The sequence below is a fragment of the Talpa occidentalis genome, unplaced genomic scaffold (genome assembly GCF_014898055.3).
Source record: "Talpa occidentalis isolate TD23 unplaced genomic scaffold, MPIMG_talOcc4v2.1 talOcc4.4, whole genome shotgun sequence".
NCBI classification, from domain to species: domain Eukaryota; kingdom Metazoa; phylum Chordata; class Mammalia; order Eulipotyphla; family Talpidae; genus Talpa; species Talpa occidentalis.
In genome coordinates, this window is record NW_023604295.1 from 54,893,687 (window position 1) to 54,915,316 (window position 21,630).

The 21,630-nt window shown below is 37.3% G+C and overlaps 1 protein-coding gene across 1 annotated transcript in view; it reads right to left on the minus strand.

Annotated features, from left to right (window-relative positions):
* Positions 1-9,039: 9,039 nt before the first annotated feature.
* Positions 9,040-21,630, minus strand: part of CUNH3orf85 (chromosome unknown C3orf85 homolog) — a 29,768-nt gene continuing 17,177 nt past the window's right edge. The window contains exons 3-5 of the mRNA XM_037525595.2: positions 12,636-12,765; positions 9,792-9,795; positions 9,040-9,529 (exon numbers count right to left, since the gene is read on the minus strand). Of these exons, the coding sequence (XP_037381492.1) occupies positions 9,440-9,529; positions 9,792-9,795; positions 12,636-12,765 (224 nt within the window). The 3' untranslated portion in view covers positions 9,040-9,439. The remainder of the gene's footprint in view (positions 9,530-9,791; positions 9,796-12,635; positions 12,766-21,630) is intronic.

Genomic DNA, 21,630 nt, shown 5'->3' on the forward strand with positions numbered 1-21,630 from the left:
AGGGTGAGAGAATCCACCAGAGCCAGAGCAGGAAACAGGACAGGCAGACCGATGAAATACACTGCCGAGGGGAGCAGCAAGTGGCAGGAGAGGTCTGCATGCCATGTGGGACCCTCACCCGCCGGCCGGGGATCTAGCCGGTGCTGCAGAGGCTGTGGGCAGCCTCACTGCCCAGCGCTCAACGGCTGCGCCACCAGGGGAGGCCCTGATTACTACTTTAATGTATATGAGATGATTATATGAATGAATGCTCATTATGTTTGCACTATGCTATAGTCCTTTCCAATTAAATTCATCTCATTCATTTATCTTCACTATTGAGGAGCAGAGGCTAGTGGCCCAGAATGTAGACATTGGAGCCTGCAGGCTTTAATCCAACCTGGCCTGAAAAATCCCAGCTGAGTTATGTTTTCTCTGTGTAACAATCCATTACCTTGTATGACTTGGTTTACTCTACAGTAAAATGGAAACAATAAAAACAGTATCCTTACCATAGGATATCATGAAACCAAATCAGTAAGTATATGTAAAAATACTTACAGATTGCATTTGATTGCAAATTCTGAACTAATACATTTGGACATCAAGTGATTCATTTGAGTAAGAGAAGTTATCATTAAATCTATGTTTCCAAATGAATCCTAAGTACTGATTAAGATGTTTTGGAGGAAGAAGGAATTGGAATGTTTCTGTTACTGTATGCATTCAAATATTGGCTGGTTTGCCACAGTTGGAAGTGGTACTTTGCAGGGGATATTGTTAAAATATGCAGTCTAATTCATCAAATGTTGGGATGTCCAGAAAGAAAGACTTTGTGCCAGGCCTATGCTAGATTGGTGGCTTTCAGGTTTCCTTGATCTCAGAATCTCTTTACACTTTTAGGAATAATTTCAGCTCTCAAAATGTTTTGATTATGTGAGCTGTAGCCATTGATAGTACTGTATTAGATATCAAAGCTAAGATATTAAAATAGTATGTTCATTAATTCATTTAACAATATTATAAACTCAATACATGTTAACATAAAAGCATATTTTTATGTGAAAGAACTCTATTTTTCACAAAACATATAATGAGAAGAGTGATATTGTTTTAAAATTTTGCAAATCTCTTTAATGTCTTACGCAGTTGGCTTTTCTTATATCTGTTTCTGTGTTCCATCTGTTATAACATCTCTCCTTATATAGTTTCTGAGAAACTTCATTGTACAATCATGTAAGAATGAGAGTGAAAAAAAGGCAACTAATGTTTTAGAAGTCTTACTAAAAGTTTTGACTTCATGGACTTCTTCCTCCCCACCAAACGTCTTAGGGATCCCTAGGAGTCTTTAGACCACACTTTAAAAAATGTTGTATTAAATTGGATATTTCAAAGTGAAGTCAAACTTCTCCAACCCTCATGGAACTTACATTGTAAAGCTAATTCTCTTACATGTCTTATTTAAGCCTACAACCACCACCCTACAAGAGCCACTTGTATTGCTTTGATTCTCACACAAGGAAACTTAGTAAAAGAGAAATACATAATATTGACTTATTGTTGGCAGAATTCAAAGTGTCAGATCTGGAACTCAATTTAGGTATGTTTTGTTTGATGAGATGATATTCATCTCATCATACAACCTGCCTTCTAAAGTTTCATGTAAAAAGCAGAGTTCATTATCTGCTTTTTAAAAGTTTTTGCTAGATAGGAAAAGTTTAATCCTCCTTTGAAATATTTTTTTACAAGGCAATTTGTAAAAATCGTGTAGCTGCTACTGTTACTCTGTCACAACTAAAAATATTGTCCCAAGGCAGGTCTTTCTTTTTTAGAATAAGGACAAATGACAGGACCATGCCTGAGAATGTGGACATGAAGAAGAGTGTGTGGGAGAACCTAGCTAGAAAAGTGCAGTCTTTAACACAAACCCAACTGTGTTGGCAGTGAGAAGGTGAAAGGTTGGTTTGAAGTTCCACCCAGCCAGGATGGAGAGCTGCCCTGGCCTGCAGGACTCTCTAATTCCCCAAAGACTCTTTCCTGGCTGTAAAGATATGGTGGCACAAATGAATAGCTTTTATCTGCTGAAATTGGACAATAAATCTGGGTATTACCTTTCACTATACTTGTGGGAAATAATGAATTACAGATACCATTATTGGCAGATGATCCAGATGATGGAGCAGAATAACTGTGACAGCATAATTTATTGAAAAATATTCCTCAGAGGCTTAATAAAGCTCTCAAAATAATAAAAAACTCTAGATTCTACTACTGTATTGGTGTAGCTACCATAGAATTTTAGGTTTGGAAAGAATGTTCAAATATCACCTGGGTTTATATACAGAGTTCAAATGTTACGGTAGAAAGAAAATGAGCTTAGGAGTTACAGAAATGAAGGTTGAACTGCAAAATCTTCCAGTGACAAAATGTATGGTCTTGGGTAAATGACTCATCCTTTCTAAGCTTCAGTATTCCCATCTGTAAATCAGGGACGATAAAATCATCCTCATGGGACCATTTCGAGACTTAGATGAGACACAATGAAAATGCATAGTCCAGTTCCTCACATTTCAAGACACGTTAATTTTATTTTTCCTTCTATGTACAGTGACTATATAATTTACCATCCCAAATGGAACACTTTTAAAAACAAAGAGAGGTTCAGTTAATAAATACACCTAAATATATACTGGACATATACTGAAGTGACATATACTGGACACATATGGAGCAAACTGGGTATGTGATCACACTTCCCTCAAGTAATATATTCTAGAAGATAGGTAGGTAGGTGTTGGCACTGAAACAGTTCTGTTATGTCTGAGTAGTGTTTTTCTGTCACATAAAAAAGTTAGTAGAATTTATATTTTAGAGTAGTTTTAGATGTACAGAAAATGGAGCAAATAGCACAAATTCCCTTATGATACCACCTCCCACATATAGTTTCCTTTATTACAATCTTGCATTAATATAGTATATTTGTTACAAGTCATGAATCAATGTTGATACATTATTATTAACTAAAATTCATAGTTTAACAAAGGTTCATCCTCTTGCATACTTCTATGGGGTTGACAGATGCACATCCATGGATTGCGGTGTCATACAGAATAGATTTTACCCTTTTAAAAATCCCTCTGCTTCACCTAAATTTGTCCCTCCCATCCTCCAAACAACTGGCAACCATGGATCTTTCAATTCTCACTATAGTTTTGCCTTTTCTAGTATGTCAGGGAGTTGGAATTATATAAGTCTTTTCAAATTGACTTCTTTGAGCAATAGGTTTCTCCATGTCTTTTCAAAGTTTGATAGCGCATATGTTTTTATTGCTGAATAATATCTCACTATTTTGATGTACCACAGTTTATTTATCCTGTCACCCACTGGAGGACTTCCTGGCTGCTTCTAGTTTTGGGTGATTATGAATAGTGTTGTAGACTTTCCTGGGCAGGTTTTCACGTGAGTGCAGTTTTTTTACTTAATTGGTAAATAATTGGTATGATTGCTGGATTATGTGATAAGACTATGTTTAAACTTTGTAAGAAACTAGCAAACTGGCTTCAAACTGTTGAGACTATTTTGTATTGCCACCACTAAAAAAGAATTCCTGTGGCTCTATACCCTTGTCAGCATTTGATGTGGGGAGATTTTCATTATCTGTTTGCCTGTGATCTAATTCATGTAGGACTCAATATACAGCCAGAATTGCCTTAACTATGCAAATTATCCAGTGCTTATGTCATAGTAACTGAATTATCTTCCCCAACCTGGGTCCCCTAAAATGTATTAATCATGGTAAAGATATTCTTAAACTTTAATAATAAGGAGGAAAGTCATGATTATTTGGGGTCAAATAAGGGATTGTACAAACATTTATTGTGTTCCCTGAAACTGTTATTTTTTCTTTTAATTGGAAAGTAATAGACTCTAGAATTATTAATACTTATTTTTTCATGCAATTTATTAAATTTTTTTAAAGATTTATTTATTTATTTATACAAGCACTGGGTACAGTTAGAGGCACGGAGGGTGAGAGAATTCACCAGAGCCAGAACGGAGAGTAGAACAGGCAGAGTGACGAAGTACACTGCTGAGGGGAGCAGCGGGCAGCAGGAGAGGTATGCACGCCATGTGGGACCCTCTCCCAGCAGCCAGGGATCAAACTGGTGCTGCAGAGACTGCAGGCAGCTTCGCAACCCAGCGCTCAACTGCTGCGCCACCGGGGAGGCCCCTATTAAATTTTTAAAAGTTAATTACTAGAGAAAGGAGAAACAAAAGGAGAAATAGGGAAGAATTTTGCAGGTTATTCGATACTAAGTTTCTTTTGATTATTTACTTATTTGATGTCTGTTTTATTTTTGCCAGAGTAGCACTAGCTGATTGTCTTTCTCTTTTAAAAATCTTCTATTAGAGGGTGGGGGCGGGAGGGGAGGGATTGGGGTCAGAATGGGGGGGCTGCAATTGTATGGGGAATATAACAATAAAATTTATTATTAAAAAAATAAATAAATAAAAAAAAAATCTTCTATTAGAAAATGAGGCTGTAATTCCCTAAATCTAACACCTATGTTTGTACATAATATGATCTGAATAGAAAGTAGAATGAAATGTGAATAAACATGAAATTAAATCTTTAAAACCAAACATGTCAACTTCCAACCTCCTGAACCTATCAGATTTTCTTGCTGTCATCTCTCTTTTCTGTTTTTGAAACCTTCATTACCCATGTCACCTACATTTGACTCTGTCTTCTCTTATCACATAGTTATAAGCAGTCACCACATAGCAATGTCTTTTTGTTTTATTTACACCATTGCTCAGTTGTAGCAAATGAGAAAAAGAATAGCTTGCCAAATGTAACTGTATGGACTCTCTCAGATTAAAAGATAAAACTGAATCATTTTTTTATCATAGCAGTGGACTTTCATATAACCTGCTTTTTAAGATTTCAAGAAAACCTTACAAAGGCAGCCCAATATACTCCCCCAAATCTTCTGTGGTTGCTAGAGGAAAGACTTATTTTACCTGTTAAATCTATTTTGGAAATCAAGGTGGAAAACTGTGCATTCTATTACTGCAAGAAAGTGTTTGTAGAGAATGTATCGTGTGCCAGAAGTCTCATCTCATGCAAGTCTCTCTCCAGCCCTTGGGGCAGGTACTTTACCAATCCTGTTTCACAGATTAGTAAGTCAAGGCTAGGTGATGTCTTCCAGTACACAAAGCTAGTTGGTGGACTGTGACCCCTACATTCTTCTTTTTATCAACTTGAATTATTTAAATAATTGATATATAAGGGAACTAAAATAAAAAATTCGGTCCCTCACGAACCATATCTCAAGTGCTCGGCAACCACATGAAACTAGTGAGACCATGTTGGACAGTATAGCTATACAATATCTTCATCATCAGAGAATGTTCCATTGGACAACACTGTTCCAGCTGCATGTTAGATTGAGGTTTATATTTTTTATGGTTTTCTACAAAGCAATTTCCAATGGGACTTTATGTAATAATGGAAATGTCCTGTTATTTTAATTAGCCAAAATAGAAAGGAGAGACAATAGCAAGAAACTATCCCTAATAACTCCAAGACATGTTGTTCAACAATAAAATATGTTGCAGGACACTATGTGCAGTTTGAGCCCAACCATATCAAACAGAAAAAGAATGCAAAATATGTAACTTTATATGGACACGTACATGCATATTAATCCATTAGAAAATGGATGAAGGTATAAACACCAACTGATAGCAGCGGTCAGTAACCTTTGAAGAGTTTGTAGGGAGGCAGAGTAGATGAAGGGATAGTAGTTTTATCAGTATTTTAAAAAAATTATGAAAATGTATGTGTACTTGATTAATTAAAAAGTCAAAATTTGAGGGAGGAGGTTGAGATAGTTGAGTGAAAGGACTGACTTGGCTAAACACCTTCATGAAATTACAGAATACCATGGATACGGGATAAGAAGATCCAAAAGTTTCAAGAACTTGGGGCCTCCCTGGTGGCACAGGGGTTAAAATCTCAGCACTATCAAGCTATTGCCAGCCACTGCAGCATGAGTTCGATCCTGGCCAGGGAGCAAACCCACATGGCACAGCAGACCTCTCCTGACTCGCCCGCTGCTCCCCTCAGCAGTGTATTTCGTCGGTCTGCCTGTTCTGTTCCCCACTCTGTCTCTGGTGAATCCTCTCACACCTTTGACATGTACCCCAGTTCTTGTATGAATGAATAAATCTTTAAAAAAATAAAAATAAAAATAAAAATAAAAAAAGTTGAACAAAAAAATCAGGCTGCAAATATGAAGCAAATTAAAATGAGGTGAACTGGGAATAACTGATGTAGTACAAGAAAAAAGAATCCATTTGTTTTCGAAGACAGAAACATTTTTCTTTGAATGCCTAGGACTTACTTTGGACTACTAATAAAATAAACATAATCTTAGCATCCATTTATTGTCCTGCAATGAATAATATTTACATTATAATAACATAACTGTTATGTATTGGTTTTTCAGCATTCAAAGAAAAAAAAAAAAGAAACTATCCCTATGACTGAGACTATGGTTAAAAACAAAAACCACATCTGTGTTATGAAAATATGTATTAAAGTACTCTCTTAAAAAATGTCCCTCGAGTCAGACAAAACCAAACCAATAAGAAACTCTAGAATTCTGACTGTGGAATTGAGGATACAAGATGGGGAGGGGAGAGGGGCCCAGTGGGGGTGGGTGACATATATCTGAGCATCTGTGATCCTATGTCTCTGAGTCACATATAGTGTTGTAAGCCAATGTTACTTCAATAACAAATAAATGTATTTTTTATAAGGCCCCTAGAGTCTACATTCTTAAATACAAGATTACGCTCCTCCCTTCCCTGAAAGATGGGGCAGAGCCAGATTAGACATTAAGCCTCTCAGGAAAAACATCTGAGTTTATATATGGTATTTAAAGGCATTTAAAATTTCAACTATACTACAAATCAGGTTATTCTTCTCCTCTCTATAGTTATTGCCTGAATTAAAGATTGTCAAAGGAGCCCTTTTAAAATATACTTTAATTGGAACAACAAAGTTTAGGGCTCAGAAGGATACCTTTTCTGAATTTAGAATTTTAGCAAATCATTTATAATTTTAAATTATAAAATATAATTCATCTATGCTAAATGTGAATAAATATTTATATGAATATTAAAAACAGGCTTGTTTTCGAATGTTTTGACCAGGTGGAGAAAATGTAGCTGCTTTTGTCACTGTGATAGATGGAATAAAATATTTCAAATTTAGATAATTTATTTCATTTTATACATTTGAACTGCCATCCAAGACAGCTCCAATTTGTGATGTAACTGCCACACATTTATTTTTTGTCCTTAATTTGAAGGAGTCTGGCAGTATTTCTGCTTTGGATGGGTAGTTTGTATATTTAACCAGTCAATGCTAAATTACTTTCAATAAAATTCATTCAGACTGTCGCTGTCATTGAAGATAACAGTGATATATATATATATATATATTTCCCCCCTGCCTGGTTCAGATGTCTGCATGTTTTAAATCAATCCAAAGAAAATAAATGGAATAAGTGAAATCAGCACATGAAAATAAATACCTTCATTTTTAATTTCTTCTATATAGAGAGTACACTCATCCATTAGTTACTTTATTTAAATTAAAATGAATTGGCACAGGAGAATGGATCACTTTTGAGATTAGATCTGTTGTATGAATGAAGCTAAAGACCAGAAATGAGAAAATATTGAGGTTTTATTCAGTTCTTTCATTGATTCATTGTACAGCATGTGGAGAAATTGAATTGCATCTTATTTTTTTGTCCTGCCACTGATATAAGAAGATGTCTTTGTCTGTTTGTGCTGTTACTGTTTCTCAGTCTTTTCTACCCATTCTGATGGGTTCTCTCTTTTCTTCCTGATGAAGCACCCTTCCTCAAGTCCCCAGCTCCATTCTAGTGTGACTGATCTCTCCCAAATGCCTATTCACAGTGTCCCTGAAGCTTGAAGAGCCATCTTATTATTGTCTGAATTCAGAACTTCTAGTTTTATTTGCCTCAGAGAGTGACATCAAGGATCTCAGCCAGTGCAGCAGGATGCCAGAGAGCTGGAAGGAGAAGGAACAGGATACTTCTGTTTACTAGGCGAAATCTCCCCTCTTCCCAGAGAGCAGTTGACCTAGGTATATAGAGAGAAGTAGACTTTTGAAGAAAAAAAATTACACTTAGCTGTGATTTTGGGGGCAATCTTGGAACTTTCATCTCTTTAGTACTCCTCAAGCTAGAGTACTGAAGTCATATTCCACAGACATATGGAAAACTATAGGATAACTGCAGACTTTTCTTTAGAGTCAGTCTTTTCATTTTATGGGAAAAGATTAACAAATGTGCCTTGCCTGTAAGTTAAAATATTTGTTTTTAAAAATAGATACAGAAAGATAAAATATTTTTCTCTGATTTTTTAAATATATGTAAATCATTGTTGCTAGGGATTCGGGCATGAGGAAGAGGGGAGTGCTTGATAATGGGTGTGAGGTTTCTTTAAAACTATTGTTTCTCATTGAAGAAAAGTCAGTATTGTGGACCAGCATGCAAAATTGCACATATTTTATAAAACTTCTAAGAAAGCTTCCAGGAACTTTGTAGTCATTGTCTACTCCTCAGTGAGTTAAGATCTTATTCTCTACTACCTTCAGCAGTATACCTTTGATGAATAGAAGTTTAAAAACCGTGCTCTTAATACACTGTCTTTAGAAAAGTGATGAGTACTGAAGAAAAAGAGAAGAGGACCAACTTCATCTGAGTCTTCCTCTTCCTTGAATTAAAAATTGCACAAACTAGGGCCTCCCTGGTGACACGAGGGGTTAAGTCTCAGCACTATCAAGCCATTGGTAGTCTCTGCAGTATGTTAGATCCTGGCCTTGGAGCTAACCCACATGGCACAGCAGACCTCTCCTCTCTTGCCCACTGCTCCCAGCAGTGTCTTTTAGTCAGTCTGCTTGTTCTGCTCTCCACTCTGTCTCTGGTGAATCCTCTCACTTCACCACTCCTCTGGCCTACACCCCAGCTCTTATATGCATACAGTGAAATAAATTAAAAAAAAAATTGCACAGACTCTCTCAAGAAGACAGTAGAATGCAAGAGCTATGAACAGAGTTTTAATGATACTCTTTTATGCTTTTGATTTCCTTTTTCTATAAAAGCCTATTTTTAGATAAATGCTATTACTGTTATCTTTAGTTCTTGTTTTAAAAGCTTCCATTTATTGGAAATTTCTAATTCTAGGTTTCTGTGAATTTTCAGTTACTCCTTTCACCACTTCTGTGAGACAGACATAATAAATAATCTAGTGAATGGCATGGATTTGTCTCCAGGTCGCCGAAGCCTGTGGTTTTTGTATGATGCCATGCTGGCTCCACCATTTCTTCTTTCCTGGTTTAACAAGTAAAGCACATTTATGGGGCAGTAGACTTGTCGATGGTGTAGGTGTTCACATTCAGATAATATTGTGCATTTGTTTTCAAATTAGTCCATGTTTCACGAGCCTGAAATGAAAGGAAACTTAAGTCATGATCTCTGAGTTTGTAGAACACAGGTTATATCTGTTATTCTGATGATCAAATAGAGGGTCATATAAGATTGACAGAAATACAGTGGAAGAATTGTACCAAATAAGATTTGGTTTCACACCTTCAGCGATCTGTTTATTTCAATACTGAAATGTTTTGTGGTGTTTGTGAGGATGTGGTATGAAACAATGCGGGAGACTCTGGTTACATTATAGTATCTGTCAGTTGATTAAAGAACTTGTCTACAATAATAGGCAGGAGTGTACTTGAAAAATTTCAAAATTCCATGAAGAATGCACAATCCTCCAGTCTGTTATTATTTAATTTGTCAAATAAATGAGTGTCTTGTTTCAGTTCCTCTAAATGATGTCTATTGGAGGAAAAAAAGCCATAAAACTAGATGGATTATACAAACTGGTGGTTTTCATCAATGCATGCTAAGCAGAAACAAGCCAGTCCTGGTGGACCAGTTAAAACTCACATCAAAACAAGGCAGGGTGGGATTGTATGGGGACTATAACCAAGATGAAAATGCATACATTGTGCAAAAATGAAAAATGATGTAAAAATATATAAAATAAAATAAAATAAAATAAAATAAAATAAAACAACTCAGACATTCAGGGCCTCCCTGGATGGTTAAGACGTAGCACTATGAGGGTGTCCGCAACCACTGTAGCACACGTTCGATCCCTGGCAAGGGAGATACCCACATGGCGCAGCAAACCTCTCCTGTCTCACCTGCTGTTCCCCTCAGCAGTGTGTTTCAGTCGATCCACCTGTTCTGCTCCCCACTCTGTCTCTGGTGAACCCTCTCACCCCCCACACCTCTGGCCTGTACCCCTGTTCTTGTATGCATAAATAAACCTTTTTTAAAAAAAAACCTCAGACATGCAGACTGAGGAGAGGGCCCAGGCTCCAGAACAACAATAACATTCAATTTTTTGTCCTGACTTTGTACAATCCTGTGCCAGGTGATAGGAGAACCTAATATTTGTGGAAAGAGAGAAAGAACAAATAAGTAAAGAAATGGATTAATTTGTTATACATCTTCATTTTCTACATTACTAAATTGTTAAGAGGGAAATTATGAATAATTTATATATTAAAATAATTCAGCAATTTACTCCAGTCAACTGATCACAAAGCTATCCAAAGAACTTACACGACTCAACAAAAACAAAATAAACAATCCAGTCAAGAAAGGGGGCAGAAGAACTTAAAAGACAGTTCTCCAAAGAAGAAATGAAAGTGGCCAACAGGCATATGAAAAAATGTTCAACATCCCTTATCATCAGGGAAATGCAAATTAAAACACCGTTGAGGGCCTCCCCGGTGGCGCAGCAGTTGAGCGCTGGGTTGCGAAGCTGCCCGCAGCCTCTGCAGCGCCGGTTCGATCCCCGGCTGCTCCCTCGCCACCAGAGGAGGGTCCCACATGGCACAGACCTCTCCTGCTGCCCGCTGCTCCCCTCAGCGGTGTACTTCGGTCCTTCTGCCTGCTCTGCTCCCCGCTCTGGCTCTGGTGAATTCTCTCACCCTCCCGCGCTTCTGACTGTACCCAGCACTTGTATAAATAAAATAAAATAAAAAAATAAATCTTTTAAAAAAAAAAAAAAGCAATTCAGCTTAAAAAAAAAAAAAAACCCGTTGAGATACCACCTTACACCAGTAAGAATGGCACATATCAAAAAAACAAGCAACAACAAATGTTGGTGAGGATGTGGAGAAAAAGGAACTCTCCTACATTGCTGGTGGGAGTGCAAACTGGTCCAACCACTATGGAAAGCTATCTGGAAGTTCCCTAGTCTACTAAAAATGGAGCTACCATATGGCCCAGCAATTCCACTAGTAGGAATCTACACAAATGACACAAAAACATTGATTCAAAAGAACACCTATACACCTATGTTTATTGCAGCACTATTTACAATAGGTAAAACCTGGAAACAACCCAAATGCCCAAAAATAGATGGCTGGCATATATACACAATGTGGCATATATACACAATGGAATATTGTTCAGCAATCAAAGATAAACTCATGCCATTTGTAGCAATGTGGATGGAACTAGAAGGAATTATGCTCGGTGAAATAAGCCAGAAGGAAAAAGAAAAATATCGGATGATTTCACTTAAAGCAGGAATATAGGGGAACCAAATAAGACATCAGTGCAAAAAAATAATAAAAGTGCAAAACACAACAAAGCAAAAACAGACAATTACAAGTCAGAAACATACTGCAGGGGAGGAGGAGGAAGGAGCACAGGGGACTGAGGTGATGGTGCACAGGTGCATTGGTGAAGGAAACTATGGGGACTACACCTGAGGGCGTGGGGGGAAGCAAATATTGTTTAAAAATGAAAAATGATGTAAAAAAGTAATTAAAAAAAGTAAAAAAAAAATCAGCAATTTCATTTGGCCTGAAATTCAATGTTTCTTCCATCAAAAAGGTTTATATGGAATAAAACTGGCTAACGCAAATTTCCTTTTTATTTCTCTGAGAGAGAGCATACAAATGAATAGGAAAATGTGCAAAAGGCAAGTAAATGAAGCAGTGATATTAAAGGCTGGAATAATTGTCACAGAAGAAAATTGACTGTTGAACAACCAACAGGGAAATGTAACTACAGTTTTTCCTTCCACCTAACAAAATGTGTAATAATTTACCGTGACTTGACTCAATAGCAGTCATTTCACTAAGTCCTGAGAATAATGACCTTGATGAATAAGACATATACCTTACTTTTATAGTGTAGGCAAGAAAGTTGAATGCATAAAAGAAATAATTCCCATGTGACATTTTGAGAGCTATTCACATGTGAAGAGCATGCAATGGTGTGAGATGCTGAAAGGACAAATGCCTTCCTGGAAAGAATGGAGAAGATCTAGAAAGGAGGGAACATTTGATCTTAGTCTTAAAGTAGAAGGTGGAGTTTGCAGGCAAAAGTCACTTCGTGGGGAGGAAAGAATAGAACAGCTAAAGAGAAGGAATCATGGGTTGGGCTGCTGATGTTCATACCAGCTGATATGATATCTATTTTAAAAATTGATGGTGAAGGACCATTTGTTTCTAATGCAAATACCTGATCAGCCAGTTTCCCCATATATTTGCATTGTGATCTGGGTCCCCGTAATCCTGCAAGTGTATTTGTCTTTTGAGATGCAGGAACTGGTTTGCTGGGTCTTCCCACAAAAATGGTGCTCCCAAGGCTCCTGTAATTGAGTCCAAGAGCATAGCATCTTTTAGAATAATAGTTAACATGTTAATGGTTCCTCTTAATGAAACATAGCTATAGTCTTTGGGGAAAATGGGTGCCTTAAAACTTTGGAAAAGCTGTACTCTGTTAACGATGAGTGATCCTCAAATCTCTGTCTCTACTGTCACCACCTTTGGTGATATATAGTACAGTATGAAAGCCAGTGCTATATGATGAATGGGGATTTCAGAACTTATGTATATGCACAGGAGCTTACAGACCTGGACTCAAATTCCAGCTTTATCACTTTTTGGATTAATTTTTCAATTTCTCTAAGCTCTAGTTTTCTTTCATATAAAGAAATATAATGATGTGATAACTATAAGGATTGCACACATAATTGACTATAAATAACCGGGTTCAAACCAGGCAGTCAAAAATTTTATTCTTGCTTTCTTAACCTTGCAGAATAGAACAAATCTTTCAGCCTGAAGTAGACTGATCCCAAATCTGGCATTGTGGTTCAAATGTTTAGTATTTTTAAATTCATCATTGAAATTAACAGGCTTATATTTCTATCTCCTTTACATGCCAGATTAAGAAAAATTTAATAAATGATAACATTTTAAGATGTTGAATTTCAGCAGTACATATTAAGGTTTCATTCCTCAACAAAACAAAGTCATGTTCAGAGTTGTAATTTGAATCAATAAAAAGCACATCCCTAACCCAAATGTGCTAACAGTATAATCTCTTCATTGCTTGAGATAAAGAAGCATTTACAGTCATACATGGCTTAGCAACGTTTTAGTCAATGACAGATCTGATCTATGACTGTGGTCCCAATTGATCTACCATATAGCTTAGCTGTATACCATCTAGGTTTGTTAATTGTATTCTATGTAATTTCATCCAATGATGAAATCACTAATGACATTGCTGAGAATGAATCTCTGTTGTTAAACCACACGTGACTGTATTACAGAATCTCGTTAGTAACATTATGTTAGATGCTCTACAGCTTAATTATTAACAGGCCTGAGTTGTCTAATATTCTGTATGGACCAAGGTGTCAGTGAGTTACAAGACATGAAGCCATTCTATAGAGAATTTCTTTTTAATTGGGATGAAAGATCAAATATATAAACCAAAACAAGGCAACAAAGGATTTGATTGTACTAAAAGTGTTTAGGAGAAGGTACTGCTAAAGGGTATTAGGGAACTGGGGTATAAGCAGATATTCTCATGGTCAAGGACATCATCTAATTATTGAAGATGAAAGAAGGGTAACTGTTAATTACCCAAATTGAGACTCAGATAAGGCAAGAAGGCCATAAATAGAAGTGGGGACTCATTCTCAGGGTTATGCAAATTTTGTGCAGTAAGCCCTTCACTGTCCCTGTTCTGATAATCATTATTGTTTGGAAAAGTGAGTACAAGAAATCTAGAGCTTAGAAAAATTTTAAAATTTGCCAAAATTTTATGCAGAAGGAATGATGTGAGCCAAGTGTTACACTGGGAATTTATCAGATCAATGGCTAGATATGATGGTTAGATATGCCTAGATAACAGTATTAAATAGTTATAACGGTAACAATAGGGTCTCCCCAGTGGCACAGTGGTTGAGGGCTGGGCTGCGAAGCTGCCTGCAGCCTCTGCAGCGCGGATTTGATCCCCGGCCGCTGGCGAGGGTCCCACATGGCGCGCAGACCTCTCCTGCCGCACCCGCTGCTCCACTCAGCAGTGTATTTCATCAGACTGCCTGTTCTGTTCCCCACTCTGGCTCTGGTGAATTCTCTCACCCTCCCGTGCTTCTGACTGTACACAGTGCTTGTATAAATAAATAAATAAATCTTTAAAAAAAATGGTAACAATAATAAACATTTATTGAGTATTGTGCTAAATAATTTTCCTGAATCACCTTATTTAATACTTACAACAAGCCTAAAAAATAGTACTGTCAGTAATTCTACTTTACATACAAGGGAACTAAGTCACAGAAAAGTTAAATATGTTTAAGATCACACAGTTAGTGTGAAGGGAAGATGGAATTTTTCTTTCAGAGTCACTGTATGTAAGACTAAGACAGGAATGCTGGGGGCAGATACAACTACAACTGATACTACTAGTACCACTACCACCACCACCACCACTACTATACTACTACTACTACTGTAATTTTATGTTTTTCCAAGCTTGCAAATGAGTGCAAGTAGAGTTATAGCTTTTAGCTCTATTATTTCTAGTTTAATTTGTCAACCCAGTAAGCTCTAGTTCTAAACAGGTACTTGTTGTAAATGACAATCTCTCTGAATATTATACATCAATCATGTTACCGCTGTGTACAAAAGATGGTAATGCCAATAGGGGATAGAAAAATAACTCAGATATATTCTCCATTAAAAATATTAGCAATTCAATGATTTAAAAATAAAAGACAAAAGTCAACTTCACAAGATGTAACAGATGCCAGAAGTAATACTGCCTGCTGCTAGGTAATCTAATTCAACATAATCAAACTAGCATGTCTGTGGAAGCTGTCCTCTAAGATGATTGCCCTTTCCCCCAAATCACTATGCTTGGTATTTCTGTCCTTTCTGGTCCCTTCTATCATTTAGTAGAACTGACCTGTGTAAATATTGGATGATAGAGGAATGACAGTACAATTTCTATGGCTAGGACATAAAATATATTGCATCTTCTGGGTTGCCCATCTCTTGGATCACTTGCTGGCATATTGTAAGAACACTCAGGTAGCCCTGAGGGAGAAGTTCATACACCAAGGAGCTAAAGCCTTTCAATAATAGCCATGTATGTGAACTCCCTGGGAACCTAATGCTTTAACTTTAGTCAAACATTCAGATGACTACACCCCCAGACATTTTTACTGTGACCTCATGTGAGATGTGAGATTCTGTATCAGAATTGCCATCCTAATCCACTCCCAAATTCCTGACCCTCAGAAGCAGTAAAGTAATATGTTTACTATTTATTTAGATTTGGGGACATTTTGTAGTATTTATATAGTAGTGACTAACTAATACAATGTGTTATAAGCACCTACTAATGGCAAGGTAAGCTGTTAATTACAAGAGTTAAGACTTAGATAAGGCAACAAGGTCATAAAATTTAACAGGGACTCATTCTCAGGGTTATGCAAATTTTGTGCAGTAAGACCTCCACTGTCCCTGCACTGATAATCATCATTGCATGAAAAAGCAAATAAAAACAGTAACTCTTGTCACCAAGGAACTCATATTCAGAGTTCACAAATAGTTATGGGAAAATGTTCTAGCAGGTTCCATCCTAAGGGCTAGTCATTAACTCTGACTTTGGAATGGAGGCCTCATTCCAAGAGCTGCTGGCTTTGAGTTAAGTATCACAGTTTCCACTATTAAGAGGAAGGAAGTTGAGGACCTCCCCAGTGGTGCAGTGGATTGAGCGCAGTGCTGTGAAGCTGTCTACAGCCTCTGCAGTGCTGTTCGATTCCCTGCCTGCCGGGGAGATACCCACATGGCAAGGCAGACCTCTCCTGGCTCACCTGCTGCTCCCCTTAGCAGTGTACTTCAGTCCGTCTGCCTATTCTGCTCCCTGCTCTGTCTCTGGTGAATCCTCTCACTCTCCAGAGCCTCTAACCTGTACCCCAGTGCTTTGTATAAATAAAAATAAATCTTTTTTTTAAAAAAGAAGGAAGTTGAAGCAAAGAATGTGATTTCTCTGCTGAAGATTGGAGAATCAAGAAACAGAGGAGCAAAGTAGAACTCAGGTTCAGTAACCTTCATTTGGCCAACGTGATTGAAGGTAGGGTTGAGGTGTATGGCAGTGAGAAATAACAGTGTTAGAAAGATAAACTGCAAGTGAATTCTGAAGGCCTATCACAGTCATATCAAGGAGTTTGATCTTTATTTTGTAAATAGCATTTCTGATCAAGCAAACTAAGATTAGATTTGTTTTTAAAATACTTGTTTTCTCATAAAAATATATATGACTTATTTTAACCATTTATAATTGTGTAATTCAGTGGCATCAATATATTCATATAGTTGCACAACCACCCCTACTATCACAAGAACTTTTTCGTCATTCTAAATAGAAACTACATTCTCTAAAAAATAACTCCCTCTACCCTCTCCTCTAGCTACTGGTAGCTATGATTTACTCTCTGTCTCTATGAATGTGCTTATTTTAGGTAGCTCATATAAGTGGTAATAGGAATCAGACAGTAATTTTCCTTTTGTGTCTACTTATTTCACTTAGTATAATGTCTTCAAGGTTTGTAGCATATGTCAGCATTTCATTCCTTCTAAAGGCTGAGTAAAATGTATGTATATGCCAACATTTTATTTATACAACACAGATTTACTTTTGAAAATCCTTTGTTGGGGTTGGGTAGAACAGATGATAAAAGGAAGAGAGCAGAGTGAGAGACAGGGGTGGGAGTGGGCTCCTCTGATGGTCCCCAAGAGACGAGACATAAGTAGGGTGTGAGTTGGGTAAGTGACAACAGGTATGGGAAGCAGAAGTGAGCTGAAGAGAATATAGAACTGTCATTCATTTGGGATGACTCCTATGGATGGGCCTACACTGAAGTTTTGATTTTATCTAGAATGTGTTACTAGGTGCCTTTTCATATTTCTCTTTATTCTTTTGGAAAAAAAAGGTGTTTGTTAGTTACAGTTTTACCTATTTAATGGAACTTACTGTGCTAAAAGGTGTTTTTGAAAATAAAGCCAGTGGCTCTGCAAAGTAGATCCAATGCCATCAGTTTCTACTAAATATTGCTGAATAAATTCTGCTCAAGATATAATTCACAGACAGATAAAGTACAATAATTGCTTAAGATAGTGGTACTTTAAGTCATCTAAAAGTAAAACCAATAATCTGCACCATAATTATCCTAGTGCATTGTATAATCGCTGGGAGATAAAAAGAGCTTTTTCATAAACCTTGGCAGACAAACATGCTTAAAAATATATGCCATAACTACTTAAGTTCTGATAATTCTGTCTTGTAAATCTTCTATTTTTTTGTTCATAGATAATGTTCTCTGATGTACTCTCTTCCCCCAGATACACCGCCCTCCCAACCCTAGAAGCACCTACCTCAATTTTATGCGCCCAGCAAGCATGGATAAATATTAATTGATGGTGATAATAACATCACCCAAGAGAGAGAGAGAAAGTAGTATTTATTATCCTACTTTACAATGAGAAAATTGACACACAAAGATGAAATGACTCACTCAAGGTCACATAGTAAGTCAATGTCAGAGCTGGAAATAAAATGTAGGTAATGTAGAAGGGCATGCTATTATCCTCTCTGCTTGAGAAATTTCTCCTCCCCTTTTCATTCTGCCTGATCAACCTTGAAAGTTAGTGAGAACAAGATCAAAGTTTTGAGTTTATAAGTGTATGTAATACTGCTGGGGTAGGAAAACTGAACCCCAAGTTTTATTGCTTTGTTGATTTTTAAATGGGTGTTTTCTTAAATGTAGGCAGTAGCGTCCAAGCTAATGCCCTTTTTAAGCTTTACAATAGTAAGCTATGAAAAATATCATCCTTTCTTTTCAACTCCCAACATATTCCCCTTCCTTTCATCCTATATCATAGTCAGTTTTAATTGGACCTGTGAGTTTAGTTATATCCTAAACATTTCTCAGATACCTTCTGCAAAAAATACTATATGGTAGAAATAGAGTTTGCTTGAGAATATGGAGATATGTTAATAGTAGCTCTCTCCAATCAAGCCAAGAAGGATCAGAGATCTAGAGTCTTATCCTTACCCAGCCAGAGACTAGTTAGTTTACCAACCTGCTTCTTATTCCTGCATCACCATTTTCTGCTCTGTAAAACAAGGTCAGGCTGTATGATCTCTAATGTTGCTTTTTTTTTAAAAAGATTTATTTATTTATACAAGAAACCGGGGTACAGGCCAGATGTGTGGGAGGGTGAGAGGATTCACCAGAGACAGGGTGGGGAACTGAACAGGCAGACTGACTGAAATACACTGCTGAGGGGAGCAGCAGGTGAGACAGGAGAGGTCTGCTGTGCCATATGGGTTGCTCTGCAGCCGCATCAAACCAGCAGAAGCTGTGGACAGCTTCACAGTGCTGCACTCAACCCCCTGTGCCACCAGGGAGGCCCTCTAATGTCTCTTCTAACACTAATATCTTAAACTGAAATATATCCTTAATAAATTGGTCATTAAACAAAAATTACTTTCCCTGTATAGTATTATACTATCAGGAACATATCAAATGTACTCAGTGGGAACAACTCTCCTGTCTTCAAGGAACTTACATGCTGAGAAATTTAGCCCTGAGACAGACAGTAATCAGGGAAAAAGAAGTCATCAGTTAAGGCAAAATGTATTCTTATTGCACAGAGAGATGAGTACCCATCTTGGGCTGCTGAGGAGAGTGTGGAAGTAACAAAAGCTGTATGATTGGAATCAGAGGGGCTCTCTGTATTGCCATCACTCAGAGAGGATAGAAAAGGAGTCTTTAAATTTGATGGGGAAGAAATGACTATAGACTATGCACATGACCATGAAATTATACTTGTAGGAACCTATGCACTAATAAGATCAGAAAGCCTAATGTGCCTTTTAAGATACAAAATTAAAAGGGAGTGCCTAATGGCAGACTCCTGTTTTCTTCTATATACCCGGAGCTCATTTAGAGTAATCCCAGACTTCTGATTTCCCCTTAGTATACTCTGCCCCTCGGAAGGGGAGGGGCTTTATTTAATTAGTAAGTGCTAGAAGCATAACTTGTCTGGTCCAGCTAGCTGCTCTTTCTTCCTCTTGAGAGTGAACTGTTCTTGGAGGACACATTTTTTTCTTCTGGTTATGCAACCTGCAATTGTATATGAAAATTGCTAAATCCTGGGGCTAACTTATCAGGCCCTTCATGCACTTATACTGTGCTACATATTTATAACTTTTCTCAGTTAAGAGAAAATAGATAGTGTTCCACCATCATCTTTGGTTTATATCTCCACTTGATCAAAACCAGGACAAGGAAGGGAGGGAACTGCTACTTGTTGAAAGGTGACCTAGAGAACCCAATAGGTCTGTTGTTTAAGAGCCCAAGAAACAGGGTGAGTGGGTGGGGGGAAACAAACCAGGGCACTTCAACCAGTGGGAGCATGCCACCCAGGACAGACATGACTGTGAATTCCTTCACTTATGTAACCTTCAACATTCTTATGTCCATGAGATAAGCATGGTGGGATTCAGGGGGACAGAAAGCACAGCATGTCTGGCAGATCACAGCATAGGTCCACAACTAGCTGTTTCCTTTAATGGCTGGGTGATGCTGACATTTGTAGTATTACCTGATACCTGGTCCTGGAGATGAATAGACTACCCACAAGCTCAAAATTATTTGGGCATGTGATACTGAAAATAAAGCACTTGGCACTCAATATAAGGAATCAAAGAATTACATTAATGATTTGCTATTTTTATCAACTTACATTTTAGTCCTTGCCCTTAAATGTTTGTCTTAAAAAAAAAATAGGAAAAAGTGCTCAGGTGATTTTGTATGCACATAAATTAAGTGCTGAAATAATATGTAAATGGTCACTAGTGATTAAGTACAAAGGAAGATCAGGAGAAAAGAATGTACAGATTTCTTGGCAGTGTAACATTTTCAGGCATCTCTAATGTAGGGGAAATTATAATATTGTGAGGTTCATATTTTTTAAACTTGAATATCTTATTCTTTGTGTTGAGTAAACAATGTTCTTTATAAATAATGATATAGTTCACTTTTTTCTTTCCACTCTAAACTTTTATTACTCATCCAGAAATTTATGGTGAAAGTTGGAAACGTTGTATTTAGTTCAGGGCATCTCTCACTTTGTTGTAATTCAGGTTAACATTAGTTAAAGAAAGAGAGAATAGGAGAGAAGAAATTTGGGTTGTGAAAGAAAAAAATGTGTGGATGAAAAAATAAGAAAGGAGAGAGAAATCAAGAAAATAAGTCAATGGAAGAGAAAAAGAGCAATTACAAGAGTTACAGAAGGGGGAAAGCTATGGTAAGAGGGCGAATAGGGCAAATAAAAGAGAGGAGGCAGGACAGTCAGTGAAAGTCAACTGGGGAAAAAGAAAGAGGAACTAAACTGTGAGGCCAGCTCTCAAATCCTCATCATTGTGTTCAACTGTCTGTTAATAAAATGTCTTTGTAACTGAACTTTTAACTTAGGAACTTCGGATTTATTGACGTTACAATTGCTGATATGTTGAGTACTTTGAAAAGGAAACAAACTGGTTTCACTTGAGTTTAACTTCAGTCTGTTTAACCTGCTCTCAACACAAATACACCCCATATACACTCACATGGCCACATAATTCCCTGGGATATACTGTTGAAGCTGGCAGATCTTTTATTAATTTTTAATCTATGGATAGAGAAATTTGTAACTCATGAATGGCAGCATTTTTTAATGATTCAGTAGTGACCCAAAAGGGGTTGATGAGATTCTCAACCCCATGTGGCTAGAAATTTCCTCACATCATCCAGAACGCAGTGAATCTAGTTATAGGCAATGACATTTTTTCACCAATCAAGTCATTTCCCAGTTAATTCTTACCACCCACTTTTTTTTTTTAAATTTTTTCTGAAGGCTTATTTATTTATGCATATAAGAGCTGGGGTACAGGCCAGAGATGTGGGAGGTGAGAGGATTCATCAGAGACAGAGTGGGGAGCAGAACAGGCAGACTGACTGAAATACACTGTCGAGGGGAGCAGCGGGTGAGACAGGAGAGATCTGCTGCACCATGTGGGTTGCTCCCTGGCTGACCGGGGATTGAACTCATATTGCGGAGGCTGTGGGTTGCTTCATAGTGTGGTGCTTAACCCCTTGCAACATCAG